This window comes from Mastomys coucha, unplaced genomic scaffold (genome assembly GCF_008632895.1).
Source record: "Mastomys coucha isolate ucsf_1 unplaced genomic scaffold, UCSF_Mcou_1 pScaffold4, whole genome shotgun sequence".
In the NCBI taxonomy this organism is placed as follows: Eukaryota; Metazoa; Chordata; class Mammalia; order Rodentia; family Muridae; genus Mastomys; species Mastomys coucha.
This window is the reverse complement of record NW_022196910.1, coordinates 1,784,786-1,802,283: the sequence shown is the minus strand read 5'-3', so window position 1 is coordinate 1,802,283 and position 17,498 is coordinate 1,784,786. Positions and strand designations below refer to the sequence as shown.

The window sequence follows — 17,498 nt, the reverse complement described above, 5'->3', positions numbered from 1 at the left end:
AAAAAAAAAAAAAAAAAAAAAAAAAAAAAAAAAAAAAAAAAAAAAAAAAAGAACCTATGCTAAACATTCAGACCCAAAGAATGGGGGCAGTCTGTGTAGTCCCAGATGGACAGTAAGGAGTTCTGCTCTGTCATGGAGTATTACTCAACCAGGAAAAGGACAAAGGCTCTGACATTAAAACTCAGAGGCCTTGAAGATACTCAGGTTCATTGAAGCATAAAAGGCCACAGTATGTGGCCGGCTCCATGGATAGGGAATGTCCTAGAACATGAAGTAGATTTGTGAGGCTGGGGTGAAATGTTGTGGCATTAGTGGTTATAGTTGCAGAATCTTTTTGACCAGTGTAGTCAGAAATGGCTACAGGCTGGGTGTGGCCACCCGCAAGCAGTGGCAGGTTGTTGTTACCTGATGCCCCAGAGTAACAGTTACTACTTAACACTGAAATTAGTGTTCCCTCCTGGGAACCTCTGGGATGGGACTGCCCGGCTAGGACCAGATAATGCCCCAGGCACATGTAGGATCCCAGGTGCCCTCAGATTCCCCAATGTAAGGACCACATAGAAAACAACTGGCCAAAGGCTTGGGGTGTTGCTGGTCTGCAGCCCAGAAGGCTGCTCCCTGCTCTCCTGAATAACTGAGATGGGGAAGTAGAATGGGCCCTGAGCCCACATGCTGTCCCAGGCTGTGAACTGGGGAATGGACTCCACCAGGACACAGGACTGTGATTGGCAGCTGCTCAGGGGGTGGGGAGAGAGCATGCAAGGCAAAGGACACCCCTCACACCCCACAGACAGTCTCACTAACCAGCTGGTCTCAAACTGTAGCTGAGGAGATGACCTTCTCAATGCTGTGGTGACAGGCACAGTGAAACTTGGTTCAGGTGGCTGGGACTGTTCTGGGTTCTAGGCAACTGCTCTAATCACTAAGCCTCAGGCTTAGCCCCTGGGGCCTCCTTTTAAAGGATAAATACTTAAAACAGGACAGTGGCACAGGCCCCTCACACAGCGTTACTCCCCTCACAGGCTGGGGAGTAACGTCATGGCAACAGGACTTCTCATGTGCAGGGCAAAGGAGCTTGGCTCTGTAGGTCTGTCTGCACACAGAAGTGTGCCCAGCAGCCTGCTGAGTGGGGCAGCTTGAGCTTGCCCTCATCCAGGGATAAACCCACAGTACACCTGGGGCTGACATCCTAGCTCTCTAGCCCTAAGTTTCCAAGGTGTGTGGGAGGATTCTGTGAGGAAGAGACTGTCTACACAAATGAGTTGGAAAGCATTGGTAGCTATTTTGGGGCATGGATGTCTGTAAGCGAGCAGCTATGGGGACAAGTGGGATAGCTATAGCTTCGGTCCCCCAGGATGAATGTAGCAGAGCTAGTACCGTGGCCTAAGGACTCCAGAGGACAGAATCCTGGGGTTACACGCTTTAGGAAGTGGGCAAGTTAGGGAGAAGGGGAAGAAGTCCCATGCACACAGGGCACCATTTGCATACAGCCCTACTGGGAAAAACCCTACCTACTGCAGACCTATTAGAAGCAACAACCCCATCCCTCTTTGCAGCCTGAAAGGAACCTGAGCTGGTCTTGGCTTCCAACCTTATTACCAAAGCCCATGACTCCCTAAGACCAAAGGGCCAGGCAGATCAACTCATAATGCACCTCCCAATCCGTGCTGCAATGAAGAGGGGACAACTACAATCAGCTCAGAAGCAGATGCTTGGGCCGTAGGGCAGCGGCTGGGGTTGGCCAGGCATGCACGCGGCCCAAAATTCTATCCCCACTGCTGGGGGTGGTGTTGGTGTGGGGTGTGTGGGGGGAGACAAACAGCAAGTGTAAGTTGCTTGGCTATAATTCAGACAGACAGCTTTCACTGCCCTGATTAAGGGGTTGCAAACCAACAAAGTCTATGTAGATCACCAGCTAGACACTGCCTCAAAAACAAACAAACAAAACAAACTAGTGAGATGGCTCAGCGGCTAAGAGATCATGTGTTCAATTCCCAGCAACCACATGGTGGCTCACAACCTTCTATAGGGGGATCTGATGCTCTCTTCAGGCAGGCAGATATATATGTAGTCGAGCACTCATACATTAAATTTTAAAAAATATTTAAAAAAACCTCATTAAAAAAAAAAAAAAGGCTTGCACACAAAACCCCCTTTCACCCCGCTGTGAAGTTACTTCTAGGGCCACGGCTCAAGAAGAGCAAGGGCTTTGGAAGAGCCATAAAAATGGGGGACATTTTGCAGATCAAGCCAAACCCGAAATTATCAGGCCCCCCCGAGTCAGTTCCCCTTGCTTCCCGAAACCACGGTAAGGTAAGGTGCCCGCGAGGGTCAAAGGGTCAGCCCAGCCCCCTCCCACCCCTGCTTCCCAGCGGCATCTGGCCAAGGCCGGGCGCCCCTCGCCCGGCGCAGACGGTCCCCGATTCCGTAGAGGACAAAAGCTCGCGCCACAGGCGGGCGAAAAGCCACGAGGCTGCAGTTGCAGGAGGTGCGCACGCGTACGAGGCTAGCGAGAGCCCGGCGTGGCGCACGCGCGCTAACAGCAGCGCGGGGTGGCGCGGAGAGGCTGTAGGTAGGGCGCTAGGTCCAACGCACGCGCACAAAAGTCGAGCCAAGACCGGCGCGTGCGCACTGACCACAGCGGGCACGTAGGACGCACGCTCGTATGCACGTCGCCCGGCCCAGACCGCGGCCCGCAGTAGGGGCGCCCAGGCCGCCGCAGAGGCCGCTGGGAGGCGCCCGTTGGGGCCCTGCGCGGCAGGCGCGCTCATTCACCTATAGTAAAAGACATCCCTGTGGCCGGCCGACAGCCCCGACCTCCTGGGCACTTCTTCCCTTTCCCAGCCCTGCGGGAGCGCCGGGCACTCCCACCTCTTCCGCTCCATTGCGCCCCGGCTCTCCGCCCGCCTTCGGGCCCGCCGTCGCCGATGTCACCGCCGCCGCCGCTTCTGCAAGTCGCGACCCCCGGGCTCGTCGCCGGCTCGGTTCCTTCCGCCGCCGCCACCGCTCGCCGCGGCTGTTCCGTCCCACGGGCCTCCGCCCTCCGCCCCCAGCCGGGCGCGCGCCGGCTTTGCCACCCGCTCGGCCCCCTCCCCGTGCTTCACAGCCCCCGCTAGGGGGGCCGCTCCGCCCACCCGCCCGCGCGTGGGCCCCGTGTGCGCAGGCGCGAAGTCGGCCCCGCCCCCTCCCCGCCCGCGGGACCAGTCTGACTGCGGTCCGGACTCTCCGCGCAGCCGCAGACTCGGTCCGGCCTTCCCTTGCTTGGTAGGACCCGTCCCACGGCTGGGCGGCCAATCAGATCACTGGAATTCCTCAGCTCAAAGAGTGCCGTGGGCTCGGTCCCGCCTCGCGTCCCTCCTCAGGATCCTTAGCGCGACACGCCCACGGGCATCGAGACCAATCAGAGCGCTCAGGACCTGTCTCTGTGGCTATCTTCTCGTCTAACCCGCCCTGAGACAGGGACAGCCAATCAGCATGGCCGGGGCGGGACAGCCATTGCGCTTGCGCTCTACACTCAGGAAGCAAGTAGTGTGTTGCACCTGGTCTGGACCAAGCTGGAGCTGTTTCTCGGCCACGCTGCCGTCCTCGTCCTGGGGTCGCGCTCGGCTGCACCTGCTCGGTGTGCGTTTGACGGGAACCGTCCTGGGCTTTGGAAACAAGATCTAGTACAACGCGGGGCCTTCGACCCAGCCCTGCTTACCTCTGCATCTCTAATTCTCACTGTTCGAGCCTTAGCCTCTACACTACCGCGATGACAGACGTGCACCGCACCACCACTCCCGGCTTCACCCAAAACTATTTAAGAAGTTTTTTCTTTGCAGCAATACTGAAAATAAAAAGCAGAACCTTACATGGGGTAGGCGGGCTTTCTGCCGTTAGGCTGCACCCCAGCCTGAGTATGATGGGTCGTGAAACTATTTAGAACATTCCTGGCCAGCGGGGACCACCACACAGCAATACCCTAAAAACAGGCCAGGAAGAGGGAAGAGGGATAGTGGAAGAAGTAGGATCAATCAGTTCAAGACCACCCTGGAATTTACTAGATCCAGCATCAGGAGGGAAAAAAAATCCCTGGTATCAGCGTTTCTAAGTTAGTGTATGGAGCCCCTTGTCCACCTCAGCCGCGAGGACAGGGACCTGGGGTCACTTCTTGGCACCCGGCTGCTTTGCACCTCAGGCCCAGGCAGACCTACCCAGAGAACATGCCTGAAGGCCAACAACCTTCTCATCCAAGCTGCCATTTTACAGTGCCTGGAGGACCTCTCTTTGAAAGGGGACCCTCCCTGACAAGGAGACCTGCCAAGGGGTCATCAGGTGAAATCACAACACATTCCTGCCTGCAATTTTTGGAGCTCTGGAATTGTATTTTATAAGCTAGGATCTGGGGACCCAGATCAGGAGGAGAGATCAAATCACAGTGAAGGAGGTCAGGGGGTCATGGAGGCAGAACTGGTCATCAGTTACTTTTCTTTCAACCTGTAAGCTGCAGTACTTTGGAACTGGTCACCGAGGCCTGGATTAGTGTTTTGGTTTTGTTTTGTTTTTTTTTCCCGAGACTGGGTTTCTCTGTGTAGCCCTGGCTTTCCTGGAACTCACTCTGTGGACCAGGCTGGCCTCGAACTCAGAAATCCACGTGCCTCTGCCTCCCAAGTGCTGGGATTAAAGGCGTGCACCACCACTGCCAGGCCAGTGTTTTGTTTTTTTGAGTCAGGGTCTCACTTTGTAGCTTTCCCTGGCCTGTAACTCATAGAGATCCTTCTGCCCCTGCTTCCCAGGTGCTGGGATTGAAGCCAGCCACTAGCACACCAGGCTTGGTGTTTGACAGATTTTTGCATGGGAGAATGGCAGCAGAAATTTGACACTGGGGTTTTCATTTCTCTGTCTTTAAATTTTAAAAGTTTGTGCCTCTTACCATCCAGAGCCATGTCTTCCCCAGACAGAGTCTCTCAGCCTGTAGCTTACCGCTTGATCTGGCTGGGAGGGAGAGGTCTCAGACACCGAGCTTTTGGGGAGGGAGTTCATGCTCTCATGCATGTTTGCCAAGCCAGTTACTGAATGATCTTTTTAAAAACAAAAAACAAAAAACAAAACAAAACAAAAAAAACTAATAAGGTGTTTTAAGTGGCCTGGGGTGTTCTCAACCTTGCTATGTAGCTGGGATGACAGTTATGAGGTGCTGGGGATGGACCCAGAGCATTATACATACTAAAGGAGCTCCATTCCCAGCTGTTTCTGATCTTTACAACTTCCCTGAGTTAATCTTACTGTGAGAATCGGTCAGAGCCTGAGCTCAGGCATGATAGGATGGTGGTTTGAATATGCTTGGCCCAACAAGTGGCACTATTAGGAAGTGTGGCCTTGTTGGAGAAAGTGTCACCAGAGGGGTGGCTTCGAGAGACCACCTAGCTGCCTGGAAACCAGTCTTCTCCTAGCTGACTTCTGATCAAGATGTAAACTCTCTGCTCCATCTGGGGCACCATGCCTGCCTGGATGCTGCCATGCTTCCCGCCTTGATGATGATGGACTGAACCTCTGGACCTGTAAACCAACTCCAATTAAATGTTGTCCTTATAAGAGTTGCCTTGGTCATGGTGTCTCTTCACAGCAATGGAAACCCTAACCAGACAGATGGCAAGAGTTGTCCTCAGCCGGGCAGTAGTGGCGCATGCCTTTAATCCCAGCACTTGGGAGGCAGAGGCAGGTGGATTTCTGAGTTCGAGGCCAGCTTGGTCTACAGAGTGAGTTCCAGGACAGCCAGAGCTACACATAGAAACCCTGTCTCAAAAAAACAAAAAAAGAAAAAAAATATGAGTATTTAGCTTACATGTCTGTCTGTTCATCATGTGTGCCTGATGCCCACAAAGGCCAGAAGATGATATGGCATCCCCTGGGACTGACTGGAGACACTATGTAGGTGCTGGGAATCGAATCTTGAAAGAGAGAGTGTCCCTAACCCGAGGCACCTCTAACTCTCCTGTGGTGGTGTTGTGTTTTTGTTTTGTTTGAGACCGGGTTTTAAGTAGCCTAGGCTGGCCTCTCCAGGTATCAGAGGATGGCCTGGAACTCTTGGTCCTTTTGACTTGATGCCCAGACTGCTGGAAAGAGAAGTACCCAGGATTTCTTGAGACAAGAAATCTTAGTCCACAGTCTGGGAATCCGATCGTACCAGGTTATGAAGCACTGAGAGGTGCCGGGTGGGTGACAGCAGTTTTACCAATGGGCTGTGGCTGTGGCACATCTGGCACAGCTCTCACTTAGCAGACAAGCCCCAGGAGCCATCCTTGGCACCATGAACACCAGCCACGGCAGTGCACAGTTGCAACCCTAGCACTTGGGAGATGGGGGCAGGAGGACGAGAAGTTTAAGATCAGACTTAGCTGTATACTGAGTTTGAGACCAGCCTGGGCTATATAAGATCTTGTCTTAGAAACACACAAAACTAGGAAGGAAGAAGCCCTGCTCTAGCTGGGTATGGTTGCCAATAGGGGCTGTGAATACTAATTTAAAAGCATCAAAGCTAAGGACTTATCGGACCAGCTGCAGAGAACACAATGTGCAGTTTTCCCCCAGAAAACACTTCTATGTAATAAGGGTTTCTGCTCGCCATTAAAGACTCTCCCACATGTGCAAATGCTGGGAGCTAAGAAGATCCTTGAGCTCAGAAAGCCTTGAGGAAGACGAGGAGGACAGAGCCAGGCGTCCGAGGTAAGAACAAAGTTTAATGCTGCACCCATCAGGTAGCCCCAGTGTCCATCCATCAATGTGGAAGCTCCCTGAGCGATGCAGAATTCTTCAGTGTCCAGCTTCCTCAGCATCTTCCCCAGGACTATGCTGTCTGAGGCCTTGGCACGTGATATCTGGGGAAGGGGACAAAGGGTGAGCTAAGCACACAGAGAGCCAGCTCTGGCAGCCCAGGGAGGGCCTCTGAGCTCTGGGAGTGATGCCAACAGTGTCACACTACAAGGCCCTTGTCTATAAAACGGAGTGAGAGGGCTGGGGGGAGCAATTGCTAGGTAGGAAATGAGTTCCATCCACCCCCAACACACATGCAAAAAGCCAGCTGGCTCGATGGCCAGTCTAGCCCATCTACGAGCTCCAGGTTCAGTGAGAGACCTTTATGGATGGACCTGGAGAGGTGACTCAGCAGTAATGCTGTTCTTGCAGAGGACCTGGGTTCAGTTCCTAGGAACCACACCCGGCAGATCATAACCACCAATTACTTCAGGTCTGATGCCACTTGTGGTCTCTGTGAGTACTGCATGTGCAGCCCCTATCCCCCAAAAAGCCACACCACACACACACACACACACACACACACACACACACACACACACACAGATGCACACACAAACATAAATATTAAAACAAAAAGTAGACAAGCTAGAGAGATGGCCAGTAAGAGCCTGCTCTGAAAGGACCAGGAACTGAGTTCAAATCTCCAGTACCACATAAAAGCCAAGCATGGCTATATATACCTATAGTCCTAGCACTTAAGCTGACAATGGCTCTTCAGTACCACCTCCATGAGCAAGGCTGCTGGCCAGCCCAGCAGCTGAGGAAGCATCCAGGATCCAGGATCCAGGCAGACCCTGGGAAGGTGCTGGCTAGCCAGAACTAAGCCAAAGTGGCACATTTCTGGTTCAATGAGAGACCTTGTTTCAAGGTGATAGTAGAGACAGATAGAGGAAGGCTCCCTACCTTGGTCTCTGGCTTCCCTACATGTGCATGTGAATACATACGTGCACATATACACAAGTCAGGTGGTCTAAGTAGGACTGTATTCTGGGCAACAAGCCCAGAAAAATAGCCAGTTTGGTGTGGTTTGATGAGGACACAGTGTTGCAGGCCCTCAGCATGCAATGTATCCCAAGAGGCCTGTGGCAAGGGACAGTTTCAGCTCCCCCATCTGTACAATGGGGTGTCTGCACCCTACCAAGGACTTGGGCACCAGCTCTGCTGGATGTCCAGAGCTGACAATGGCTCTTCAGTACCAGCTCCATGAGCAAGGCTGCTGGCCGGCCCAACAGCTGAGGAAGCATCCAGGATCCAGAGTCATGGGGTTGGGGGAAATGACAGGAATCCCTGTTCAAGGTCCAGGCCACCCCAGAATTCCCAACCCATAGTAGTCAGGCCAACTCTCAAACTCACCATCGAGGCCTGTGGTGGTGGAGGGGCTGCCTAATCGTCCTTCTTAAACTTGCCATTGATGTAAGGTACCCAGTCCAGGATCAGCCGCCAGTCTGTGGCCCACACCAATCCCACGGCACCCACAGTGCCCCACATGCTGGCTGTGGGAATCCTGGTAGGACAGAGCGTGGCTGTCAGACTCGGCTGGTGACTTAGCCTTTGAGAGCCTTCTCCCATCATACCCCACGCTAATGTCAGTCATGGGCCCCCGATGCTCCCTCAACCTTGCAGGGCAGGAGGTCCTGCGTAACTCCCACCACCGCACTTGGGAGGTTGAGGCAGGAGTTTCACAGGCCACGCATGCTGGCACTCATCTCTAACCCCAGCACTTGAAAGGCAGAGGCAGGAGGATGTCTGAGTTCAAGAGAGCCAGGACTACACAGAGAAACTCTTGTCTCAATGCAACAACTGCAAACAAAACCAGCCCAAGCTACAGACTGAGGTCCAACCTCAAAAATAACAATGTGGTTGGCAGGCATGGTGCTCACACCTAGAATTCCAGCACTTGGCAGGCTAAGGAAGGCTGAACTCTCAACGTTTGAGGCCAGCACAGTGGGAAAGGCCTCTGCTACCAAGCCTGTCATGATCACTGGAAGCCATGTTGTAGGGGACCCACACTTTCAAGCTTCCATCTGACGTCTACACACACTAGTGCCAACAAAGACACGTACATGACATATAAAATACAACATACACACATACATTATATATAAACCAGGGTGGAGGGTAGGCTGTGGCTCAGTGGGTAGAGAGCTCGCCTGACATACATGAAGTCCTGGCTTCCATCGCAAGAACCACACGAATCAGGTGCAGTGGTTCATGAGTTCAAGGGTATCTCTGGCCATACAGGGAGTTAGAAGCCTGCCTGGGCTCCATGAGAACAACATGAAAGTAAAAACTAGGGGAGTGCTTGAGGCATGGACTGGGAACTGAGAGCCTGATCCAATGGCTTGGCCCAGCCGTGCCCGAGACCCCGACTCTCAGCACAACCATTACTTTTTGCCTGGAGTTTTTAGAGACAAGCCTCAGTATGCAGCTCAAGCCTACCTTGAACCTGTGATCCTCCTGCCTCAGCCTCCCAAGCCTTTGGATGATAGGCATGCAGTATCACGCTGGGCAGCATACTATTGTAAACTTGTAAGCTCGGGGCCACTTGTTACACAGCATATGTAACTGTGACAGCTGGCACTTGGGTTCTGAGGACTCCCACTTGTCTCAGGCGAGTGGGAATTGGGGCTGATTCATCATAAGACCGTTCCCTTTTAGGCAAAGGACCAGGTTACCAGAGGTCCAGTTCATCCAGTGGTCTGTTTGGTTATGCCCAGTGGGACCATGTGGACGGTTTGTAGACAGCCCGTGAGCTTGAACTACACAGAGCACCAACATACCAGCCACTGAGCTACAATGCCAGACCCTTACCTCCTCCCCTGCTAAGACACCCAGAGTGTGTCACCTCCAAGCCTCACATACAAATGGTATTTCCCAGGCTGGTGAGATGGCTCAGTGGGTAAGAACACCGACTGCTCTTCTGAAGGTCCTGAGTTCAAATCCCAGCAACCATATGGTGGCTGACAACCAACCATAAAGAGATCTGACACCCTCTTCTGGTGTGTCTGGGGACAGCTACAGTGTACTTACATATAACAATAAATCAAAAAAAAAAAAAAAAAGGCATTTCCCACAGGTGAGCCCTCTCCCTGGCCTCGCAGCAGGTGACTACTATCTGATCCATGCTGCCCTCCACTGGGGCCACTAATACCATACTGTCGACCCAGAGGGGTCAGGCATGGTATACCTATACTCATTCATTCATTCATGGAGACAGAGTTCAGTGTATCCTACCCTGACCTGGAATTCACTATGTAAACTCCTAGCTCTTGCCTGCACCCTCAGTGTGATGACGACACAGGGAATGGAGCCTGAGACCTCAGAATTGCCTAAGACAATGCATGTGTGACTTTGGGCCTCAGGCATTAATTTGAAAACTATTGTAATATACACTTTCCTGTTTTTGAAATGGAGGTCTCCTGTGTCAGGGCTGGCCTTAAACCCCTCAGCGTCCTGTTTCCATTTCCTACATGCTAGGTCTGCACCACCATGCCAGAATCGTGTTCAGGGCTGGTGACTGGATCCCAGAGCCTCATGCATGCTAGATGACCGATTCACCCACTGAGCCACAGCTGTAGATTTGACACTCTTGGGTGACAATCATTTAGAGGTCGGGGCAGAGGGTGTCATTTAGTGATGTGTGAGCTCAACAACAGTCTAAGGCCTGAGTCTCACTGTCTGTCACTGCAAATGGCAAAAACTAAAATTAAATTAAAAATAAAAAAAGCTGGGAGGTAGGGGCTGGAGAGATGGTTCAGTGATTGGAATGGCTCGTTGCTCTTGCAGAGGGCCCATGTCTCCAGCTCCAGCAGATACAACACCACCTTCTGGAGACTTCCAGCACCTGTGTGTGTAGTACCAGTTTTGTGTACTACACGAACAAACCCACACATATACATATAATTGGAAATAAACCAATTGAAAATGGAAAAGATGGCTCTTTTCCCAGAAGACCCAGGTTCAATTCCCAGCACCCACATGCCTCATAACCACCTCTAGCTCTAGTACCAGGGGAGCCGATAGCCTCTTCTCCCCTACAGGGCACGTCTACGGCACACAGACAAGCACGCAAACAAAACACTCAGGTGAGGGTGGGTGCCCGCTATTCTAGCGTTCAAGTGTGCAGGATTATTGGTGGGAATTCCAGACCAACCTGGGTTACAGAAACACTGTTAAAGGAAAAAGGACATTAAAGATTCCAAAAATCAAAGCCAAAGGCTGCACGTTGCCAGGCTGAAAGTCGGAGTTCCGAGCCGTAGGAGCCCAGGGGACCCACCCAGAGCCGCACAAGGCTACCCAGGTCAAGCTGGGGAAACTGAGGCTCGGAGCAGCTCAGACACCGATTGCTGCTTAACCTCGGATCTTCCACCTCCACTGGAGACTCCCGGAATACTCTGCCTATCACAGCCTCAGTTTTCCCCAGAGCGCACGGGTGGAACGGCCGGTGGCCTCCTCACCAGTTTTTGGCCAGTTCCCGGTAGCGCGGGCCTAGAAACCTGCTCAGCATCGCTGCAGGGTCTCAGTACTCAGGGTGACCCTGTTCCGCTGCCCTGGAGCACTACGCATGTGCAGACGTACGGCGCATGCGTGAAGGCGACCACAGCACCTTTTCCGGTCGTGACGCCCAAGACATTGACATCTACTTCCGGGGAGGGGAGAAAGACGTTACTAGACCCGCCTCTGTCCTGCTTCTGTGGCAGGACTTCTAGCAGCCCTGTGGCTCTGCGCCTGAGGTTGCAGTGGATCCAGTGCCTGCGGTAGCTCCATGCATCCAGGAACACAGTGGATGTGGTGGGGTGTGTGACTTTGAACAGGTAGTACTAATCTCATAATAGCTTTAATAATACATATACTTTAGTGGGTTTTTTTGTTTTGTTTTTTCGAGACAGGGTTTCTGTGTGTATCCCTGGCTGTCCTGGAACTCACTCTGTAGACCAGGCTGGCCTCGAACTCAGAAATCCGCAGGCCTCTGCAAGTGGCAAGGCACCTGAGGACCCAACTTTATAGAGATGTAGCTATACTCCTGTAACTCTAGCTCAGGGAGATGGACTGACTGTCAAGAGGGTAGCCATGCACCCCAGGGCATCATGCACACATGCTAGATTAACCCCGACCAAACTACGTCCTCAGTCAATCTCATTGGCCTTGCAGTTGGGCAGCAGTGTGCACAGAGATGGCTTAAAGAATCTTGTGGGACATGGACTCACAGCTACCTGGGCCCAGGACAGGTCAGTTGCTTCTAGATGTCCTAAAGGACTGGAAGTCTGGATGAGCCCACACTCTCCTGCCTGCCTGCCACTGAAGCAGAGATATGGCAGAGCATATGGGGGGCGGGAGGCGGTTTTGAGACAGGGTTTCTCTGTGTAGCCTTGGCTGTCCTAGAACTCACTCTGTAGACCAGGCTGAACTCAGAAATCTGCCTGCCTCTGCCTCCCAAGTGCTGGGATTAAAGGCATGCACCACCACCGCCTGGCGGCAGGACAGTCTTGTATACATCCAGCTGTTTTTCACATGGCTTCCAGAAGTGCCAGGTCCATGACCCAAAGTGAATAGATTACTTGCCATAACAATGCATTACCATGGTTCCGAACAAAATCTCCCTCACCAGAGACTTTTGAGGTTTTCAGTAAGAGTAGCTTGTGGGGACAGAGGTCAGCATGGAGCAGGCATGAACAGTGTTGTGGTGGGTCCTGGTGGCCTCAGTAGTATCCTACAGTGAAACTAGGTTGCCACTGGGACTTGAAACATGGGTGACACTACTGGGGGGCCAAGGGATCAGTCTACAGATGTGAATGTAGATGGCAGCTGTGGGAGCAGAGGCTGGTGTGATGTGCAAGCAGACCCAGCTTTACAGCTGGAATCAACTCACCCAAGCCCCACTGGGCATACCTGAGGGGGAGTCTTGTGCCTAGCCCCCCCCAAAAACTCGGGCCACACCTTCCGGTGGCAGCCCACATAAGAGAGCATGGGAGGAGGAAGCGTTTGCCTTTTGCCTGTTTGCCCTCACTCTCGCTGGCAGGATCATCTACCCTGCTGAGGCAATCCCTCACTGGTGTCAGAACCCTGTTCTTCAGGATTCCAATGCAGACTGAAGACCAGCATTCCCTAGGAATCCTACAGGACTCCAGCACTGGATCGTGACTGCTGGGTTACTGAGCACCTACAGGACTCTTGGAGACAGTCACTGTTGAGAACACCTGGACCACGGCCTGTAAGCCATCCTAATACCCTTACCACATATATATCTATGTATTTATTCTAGCAACTGTTCCTTTAGAGGCCCCTAACACATGACACCCAAGTATTCAGGACCATGTGGAAAAAGGAGTGCATGTTTAAATCCAGGGGGAGCAACTAGACAGCCCATTTCACACAAGGGGCAGAGGGCATGGTTTAGCCAAGGAGCACATGCCTGGCACAGACAGGCCCTGGGTTCATATGCCAGGCCTCAGGGTATGGGTGACCCTTAGATCAACACTGGGTCTTTTGAATGCTACTTTAATAACCTTGTAGACCATGAAATATGACGATAAATTCTAGAAACATGAACAGACATGAGACTTTTATACAAAAATTTGTTGCTTACAAAACATACGGAAAAGAAAGCTAAGGAAAAAAAAAAAAGACACGGAAGGCCTCGTTCTTGCTAACTTTTGTCTACATTAAAAAAAATCTGAAAACTAATGTTCCTTTATTCTCCTTTAAAAAAAAAACGAAAAATGCTTAGGCACGATGTGCTGGTGGCTCTGAAGTAGAAGCCAGTCCCAGGCCGCCCTGCCAGGGCACGGTCCGACTCTTCCGTCTTACATAGTTAAGGCATCTTTTTTTTCCTTTCTGAAAAGTGAGCATGCTGCTTTGTTTCCAGTTCCGGTTAATTCAGAGGAGGAAACTCTCTTCAGCTTGGTTACTGGGGCCAAGACAGGTGGGCTGCTCAGTGCCACCCCCCGCCCCCAGGCCCTGAAGTGTCCCCAGTGCCCTCTGCCCATGCCTCAATGGAGACCTGTTTCATCCAGGACCGTCCTGGGTGCACCCCGGGCAGAGATGCGGTGGTCCCTGGTCCAACGAAGACCCTGTGATGGCTCACAGGTGCCCAGCTGGGTTGTGGGCCTCACCCAGGCCCGGGTGGGCAGCTGACAGTGCTAGCTGTGGATCCCCAACCACACCAGACACCTTCTCTTCCTCCCGCCGCTTCAAGCAGGCTGCTTTGGGGTTCAGGTTGCGCTCTGAGGGGGTGGAGAAGGAGAGAGCAGTGGGAGACAGTCCTCAGGTGGGGACAGAAAGAGGTGGGACTGTGCCGTGGCCACCTTGGCCAGCAGCGTGAAGGATGGAATAGATGGGGCGGGCGCAGCCTACCTCGCACCTGCTGCTCCAGGCCCAGGATAACCTGCACCGCTTGCTGCAGGATCAGCAGCTTGGTCTGCGCCTTATCCGACTTGAGGTGCAGCTGGCACATTCGGCCCAGCTCCCGGAAGGCCTCGTTAATGTCCCGCACGCGCACCCGCTCCCGAGCGTTATTGGCCATACGCCTCTCCCGGTCCCTCAGGTCCTTCTCCTCCAGGGACAGCACCTCATCTGTACTGCTGGGTCACAGCACCGAGCCTCCGTCAGCGGGGGCCGGGCCACTGCGTGCTATGTGTATGTGTGAGGGTAGAAAGGGTGTCATGGATGACGTGGTGGTGGTGTGGCCCTGTCACGGGTGTTGTGGGTGTCGGCCAATGTGCACAATGGGTGATAGCAGCTCTGCAGTATGGACAACTGTGCCTTGTGCAGGTGACACACCCACAGGCATCTGTCTGTATATGTCCTTAGACCATGTCTCCGGGAGGCCTCACTGTCCCCCAGCATGTGTAGAGGGAGGCAGAAGCTTACAGGGCAGTGGGGCCTCAGTTGTCCCTGCTCATGGCTCGGGTAATAGATTCAGGGCTGTGCTGCATGCAAGACAGAATCTGAAGCTTGGATCCTGAGCCAGGGCTCATGGAAGCAAACAGCACTTGGGCCTGAGCCCTGCACCCCAGAGCCAGTCACTCTAGCTGGGCCAGGAGCAACGACTCCTAGGCCCAGGGACCTGTGTCCTCCACTGTGATGGACACTCATGACAGTGGCTTCAGATGACCAAACTCAGATTAACTGTCCCTGCCCATGACTGCAGGCTGAGCCTGTCTGCCCTCCAGCTGAGGCCTAGCACCATGCCCTTTGCTAATCATGTCTCCTGCTGCCCTTGAACCTATCAGATCCTTCTGGGTGGCGGCAGTGGCCCCAGACCTCAGGACAAGCGCACAGACCAAACTGCATGTGGGCACTGAAGGCTGTGTGCCCAGAGGCCTTTTCCTTCCCTTGAGTCCCTGCATGGCCTTATGGGACAAAAGGCCCCTAGGTCATGGTACAGTCAGCCCTGTCCACAGGGCGGCAGGTGCGAGGTAAGGGGCGGTGGGTTGCAAGCGAAGGCAGGGGACAGCCAGGGTAAAGGAGGCAGCATGAAAGACAGACAGCAGATAGACGGATTTGAGAGACACAGGATGGGCTGCGCACTCAGCCACCATAGAGACCTTGGAGTCAAGGGGACAGTGGGCAGCTGTGCAGATCCCACCATACTGCAGGAGAGAAAGGGTTAAAGGCAGGCAGGCAGGCAGGCAGGCAGGCAGGCAGGCCAGGGCGAGTGCAGGTTAAGGAAGCAGTGGGGTCTGAGCTGTTGTCCTCCCTCATCAGCCCTGGGGCAGGTGGATTAACACCATCAGATGGGGAATCTGAGTCAGGGAGGAGCTACTGTGGGATAGGGGCATTCTAAGTTGAACAATGATGATGGCTTAGACACCAGCTAGCACCTCTGAGCTCTGGGTTGGGGAAAGGCTGGCAAGAGCCTGGGTTGGGGACAGTCTTGGTTGAAGTCCTCAGGCCTGTGAGGCCAGTATGGCAGAGTCCAAGGCCTGTCAGAGGCAGGCCCAGGATCAGTAAGGTGGGAGGTCAGTCAGTGAGCACTGGGGCCAGTAGCTATGAAGGAGGTTGGGGGAGGGGAACAGTCGACCTAGAGGATGACCAGCAGAGGAACAACCTGTGGGACAGTGCAGAGACAGTTGGGAACAGCTGGTGTGGAAGAGAGTGGATGTGATGTCAGGCAGTGTGGATGGGGACAGTTGGTCAATGTGGATGGGGACAGTCAGTGTAGATGGGGACAGTCAGTGTGGGTGGGGACAGTCAGTGTGGATGGGGACAGTCAGTGTGGGTGGGGACAGTCAGTGTGGATGGGGACAGTCAGTATGGATGGGGACAGTCAGTATGGATGGGGACAGTCAGTGTAGATGGAGACAGTCAGTATGGATGGGGACAGTCAGTATGGATGGGGACAGTCAGTGTAGATGGGGACAGTCAGTGTAGATGGGGACAGTCAGTGTGGATGGGGACAGTCAGAGTGGGGACAGTCAGTGTGGGGACAGTCAGAGTGGGGACAGTCAGTGTGGGGACAGTCCGTGTGGGTGGGGACAGTCAGAGTGGGGACAGTCAGTGTGGGTGGGGACAGTCAGTGTGGGGACAGTCAGTGTGGAGGGGGACAGTCAGAGTGGAGGGGGACAGTCAGTGTGGGGACAGTCAGAGTGGAGGGGGACAGTCAATGTGGGGACAGTCGGAGTGGTGAACAGTCAAGAGTGGGGACAGAGTCGGGACAGTCAGAATACAGACAGTCAGTGTGAAGCAGGACTGGTCACTAGGGCCACAGTGTGGCAAACTGGGCAGGGACGGTCAGTTCAGGGAGCAGCAAGTGCAGGGACCCTTCTGTCTGGAGGAGAGGTGCAAGGGTTGGTTGGTGAGGGATGGTCACTGTGCTCTGGCTTGTGCAGCAGGGAAGGAGCATCGCGGAGGCGCGGGGCGCGGGCCGCCCACTGACCTCGCACCTGCTGCTCCAGGCTGAGGATGACGGCCACGGCCTGGTGCAGGATGAGCAGTTTGGTCTGCGGCTTCTCACTGCTGAGGTGCAGCTGGCACATGCGGCCGAGCTCCTTAAAGGCCTCATTGATGTCTCGGACCCGCAGGCGCTCTCGGGCATTATTGGCCACCCGGCGCTCCTTCTCCCGCTCCGCCTTCTGCTCTGGGGGGAGAAGGTCGTCCTCGTCCTCGTCTGGGCTACGGGGGAGGGGAGCCAGGGGCCAGAGGGAGACAGTGAGGTGATGTGGTGGCCTGCAGGACCTCCCGGGGTCTGTGTGCACGTGTGATGTATGTGTGTGTATGTAATGTGATGTATGCGTGTGTGGCCCGAGGGAAGGGGTTTGGCACCTGGTGCGCGTGCGTGGGACCTTCAGGTCCTTCTTGTCCTCATCGGCGTCTGCCACTGATGCGATCTCCTCATCCTCTTTCTCCTCCCGCTTGATCTCACTGGCGCCTGCAGTCCCGCCTGCCCTCCCAAGTCCTGAAACAAGTCAGGGATGAGGGGTGGCAGCCACCCCTTGAGGGGCCCCTTGGCAGGACACAACTCCAAACAAGATAAGACAGGCAGGCTAGCTGTCCCCCAACAGGAGCTGGCTCCCTGCCTGACACTGAAGTTACACTAGACCCTTCATAGGACCAGCAACCCGAGACAAGAACCTGCTCTGTTTGAAAATGGCAAATTCACAAGTTTTAAAACTGGGGGAACAGCTGTCCACTGGGAGCACACACCTTTAATCCCAGCACTTGGGAGGCAGAGGCAGGCAGATTTCTGAGTTCAAGGCCAGCCT

General features: G+C 53.9%; 3 protein-coding genes and 1 long non-coding RNA gene across 17 annotated transcripts in view; 1 reads left to right on the top strand and 3 right to left on the bottom strand.

The window, feature by feature from the left end:
* Positions 1–3,153, bottom strand: part of Mbd3 (methyl-CpG binding domain protein 3) — a 7,096-nt gene extending 3,943 nt beyond the window's left edge. The window contains exon 1 of one of the 4 annotated variants that reach the window (XM_031349787.1): positions 2,776–3,153. In XM_031349787.1, coding sequence (XP_031205647.1) covers positions 2,776–2,885 — 110 coding nt within the window. In that variant the 5' untranslated portion in view covers positions 2,886–3,153. The remainder of the gene's footprint in view (positions 1–2,775) is intronic. The other 3 variants (XM_031349790.1, XM_031349789.1, XM_031349791.1) reach the window with 3 other exon arrangements.
* A 3,546-nt stretch (positions 3,154–6,699) lies between these two features.
* On the bottom strand, positions 6,700–11,385 carry LOC116075740 (cytochrome b-c1 complex subunit 10). Its single transcript, XM_031349062.1, has 3 exons — positions 11,253–11,385; positions 8,149–8,299; positions 6,700–6,857 (listed from the first exon to the last, which is right to left on the bottom strand). The coding sequence occupies exons 1-2, from the start codon at positions 11,300–11,302 to the stop codon at positions 8,179–8,181; spliced, it is 171 nt and encodes a 56-aa protein (XP_031204922.1). The 5' UTR covers positions 11,303–11,385; the 3' UTR covers positions 6,700–6,857; positions 8,149–8,178.
* Positions 11,386–11,439: 54 nt separating this feature from the next.
* On the top strand, positions 11,440–13,479 carry LOC116075739. 2 transcript variants are annotated; one of them, XR_004112703.1, is made up of 3 exons: positions 11,440–11,609; positions 11,947–12,023; positions 12,815–13,479. It is a non-coding gene; the product is annotated as an uncharacterized LOC116075739 (long non-coding RNA). The 2 variants fall into 2 exon arrangements; XR_004112702.1 differs by lacking the exon at positions 11,947–12,023.
* Positions 13,278–17,498, bottom strand: part of Tcf3 (transcription factor 3) — a 24,572-nt gene continuing 20,351 nt past the window's right edge. For 4 of the 10 annotated variants that reach the window (XM_031349051.1, XM_031349053.1, XM_031349052.1 and 1 more), the window contains exons 17-19: positions 17,059–17,191; positions 16,673–16,908; positions 13,330–14,018 (exon numbers count right to left, since the gene is read on the bottom strand). In XM_031349051.1, the coding sequence (XP_031204911.1) occupies positions 13,876–14,018; positions 16,673–16,908; positions 17,059–17,191 (512 nt within the window). In that variant the 3' untranslated portion in view covers positions 13,330–13,875. Of the gene's footprint in view, positions 14,019–14,148; positions 14,376–16,672; positions 16,909–17,058; positions 17,192–17,498 lie in introns of all 10 variants that reach the window. The other 6 variants (XM_031349058.1, XM_031349057.1, XM_031349060.1 and 3 more) reach the window with 3 other exon arrangements.

Coding starts and splice junctions, on each gene's coding strand:
- LOC116075740 (XM_031349062.1), bottom strand. CDS start 11,302: ATGCTGAGCAGGTTTCTAGGCCCGCGCTACCGGGAACTGGCCAAAAAC. Junction 8,300..11,252: donor CGGGAACTGGCCAAAAACTG/GTGAGGAGGCCA, acceptor CTGTCCTACCAG/GATTCCCACAGCCAGCATGT.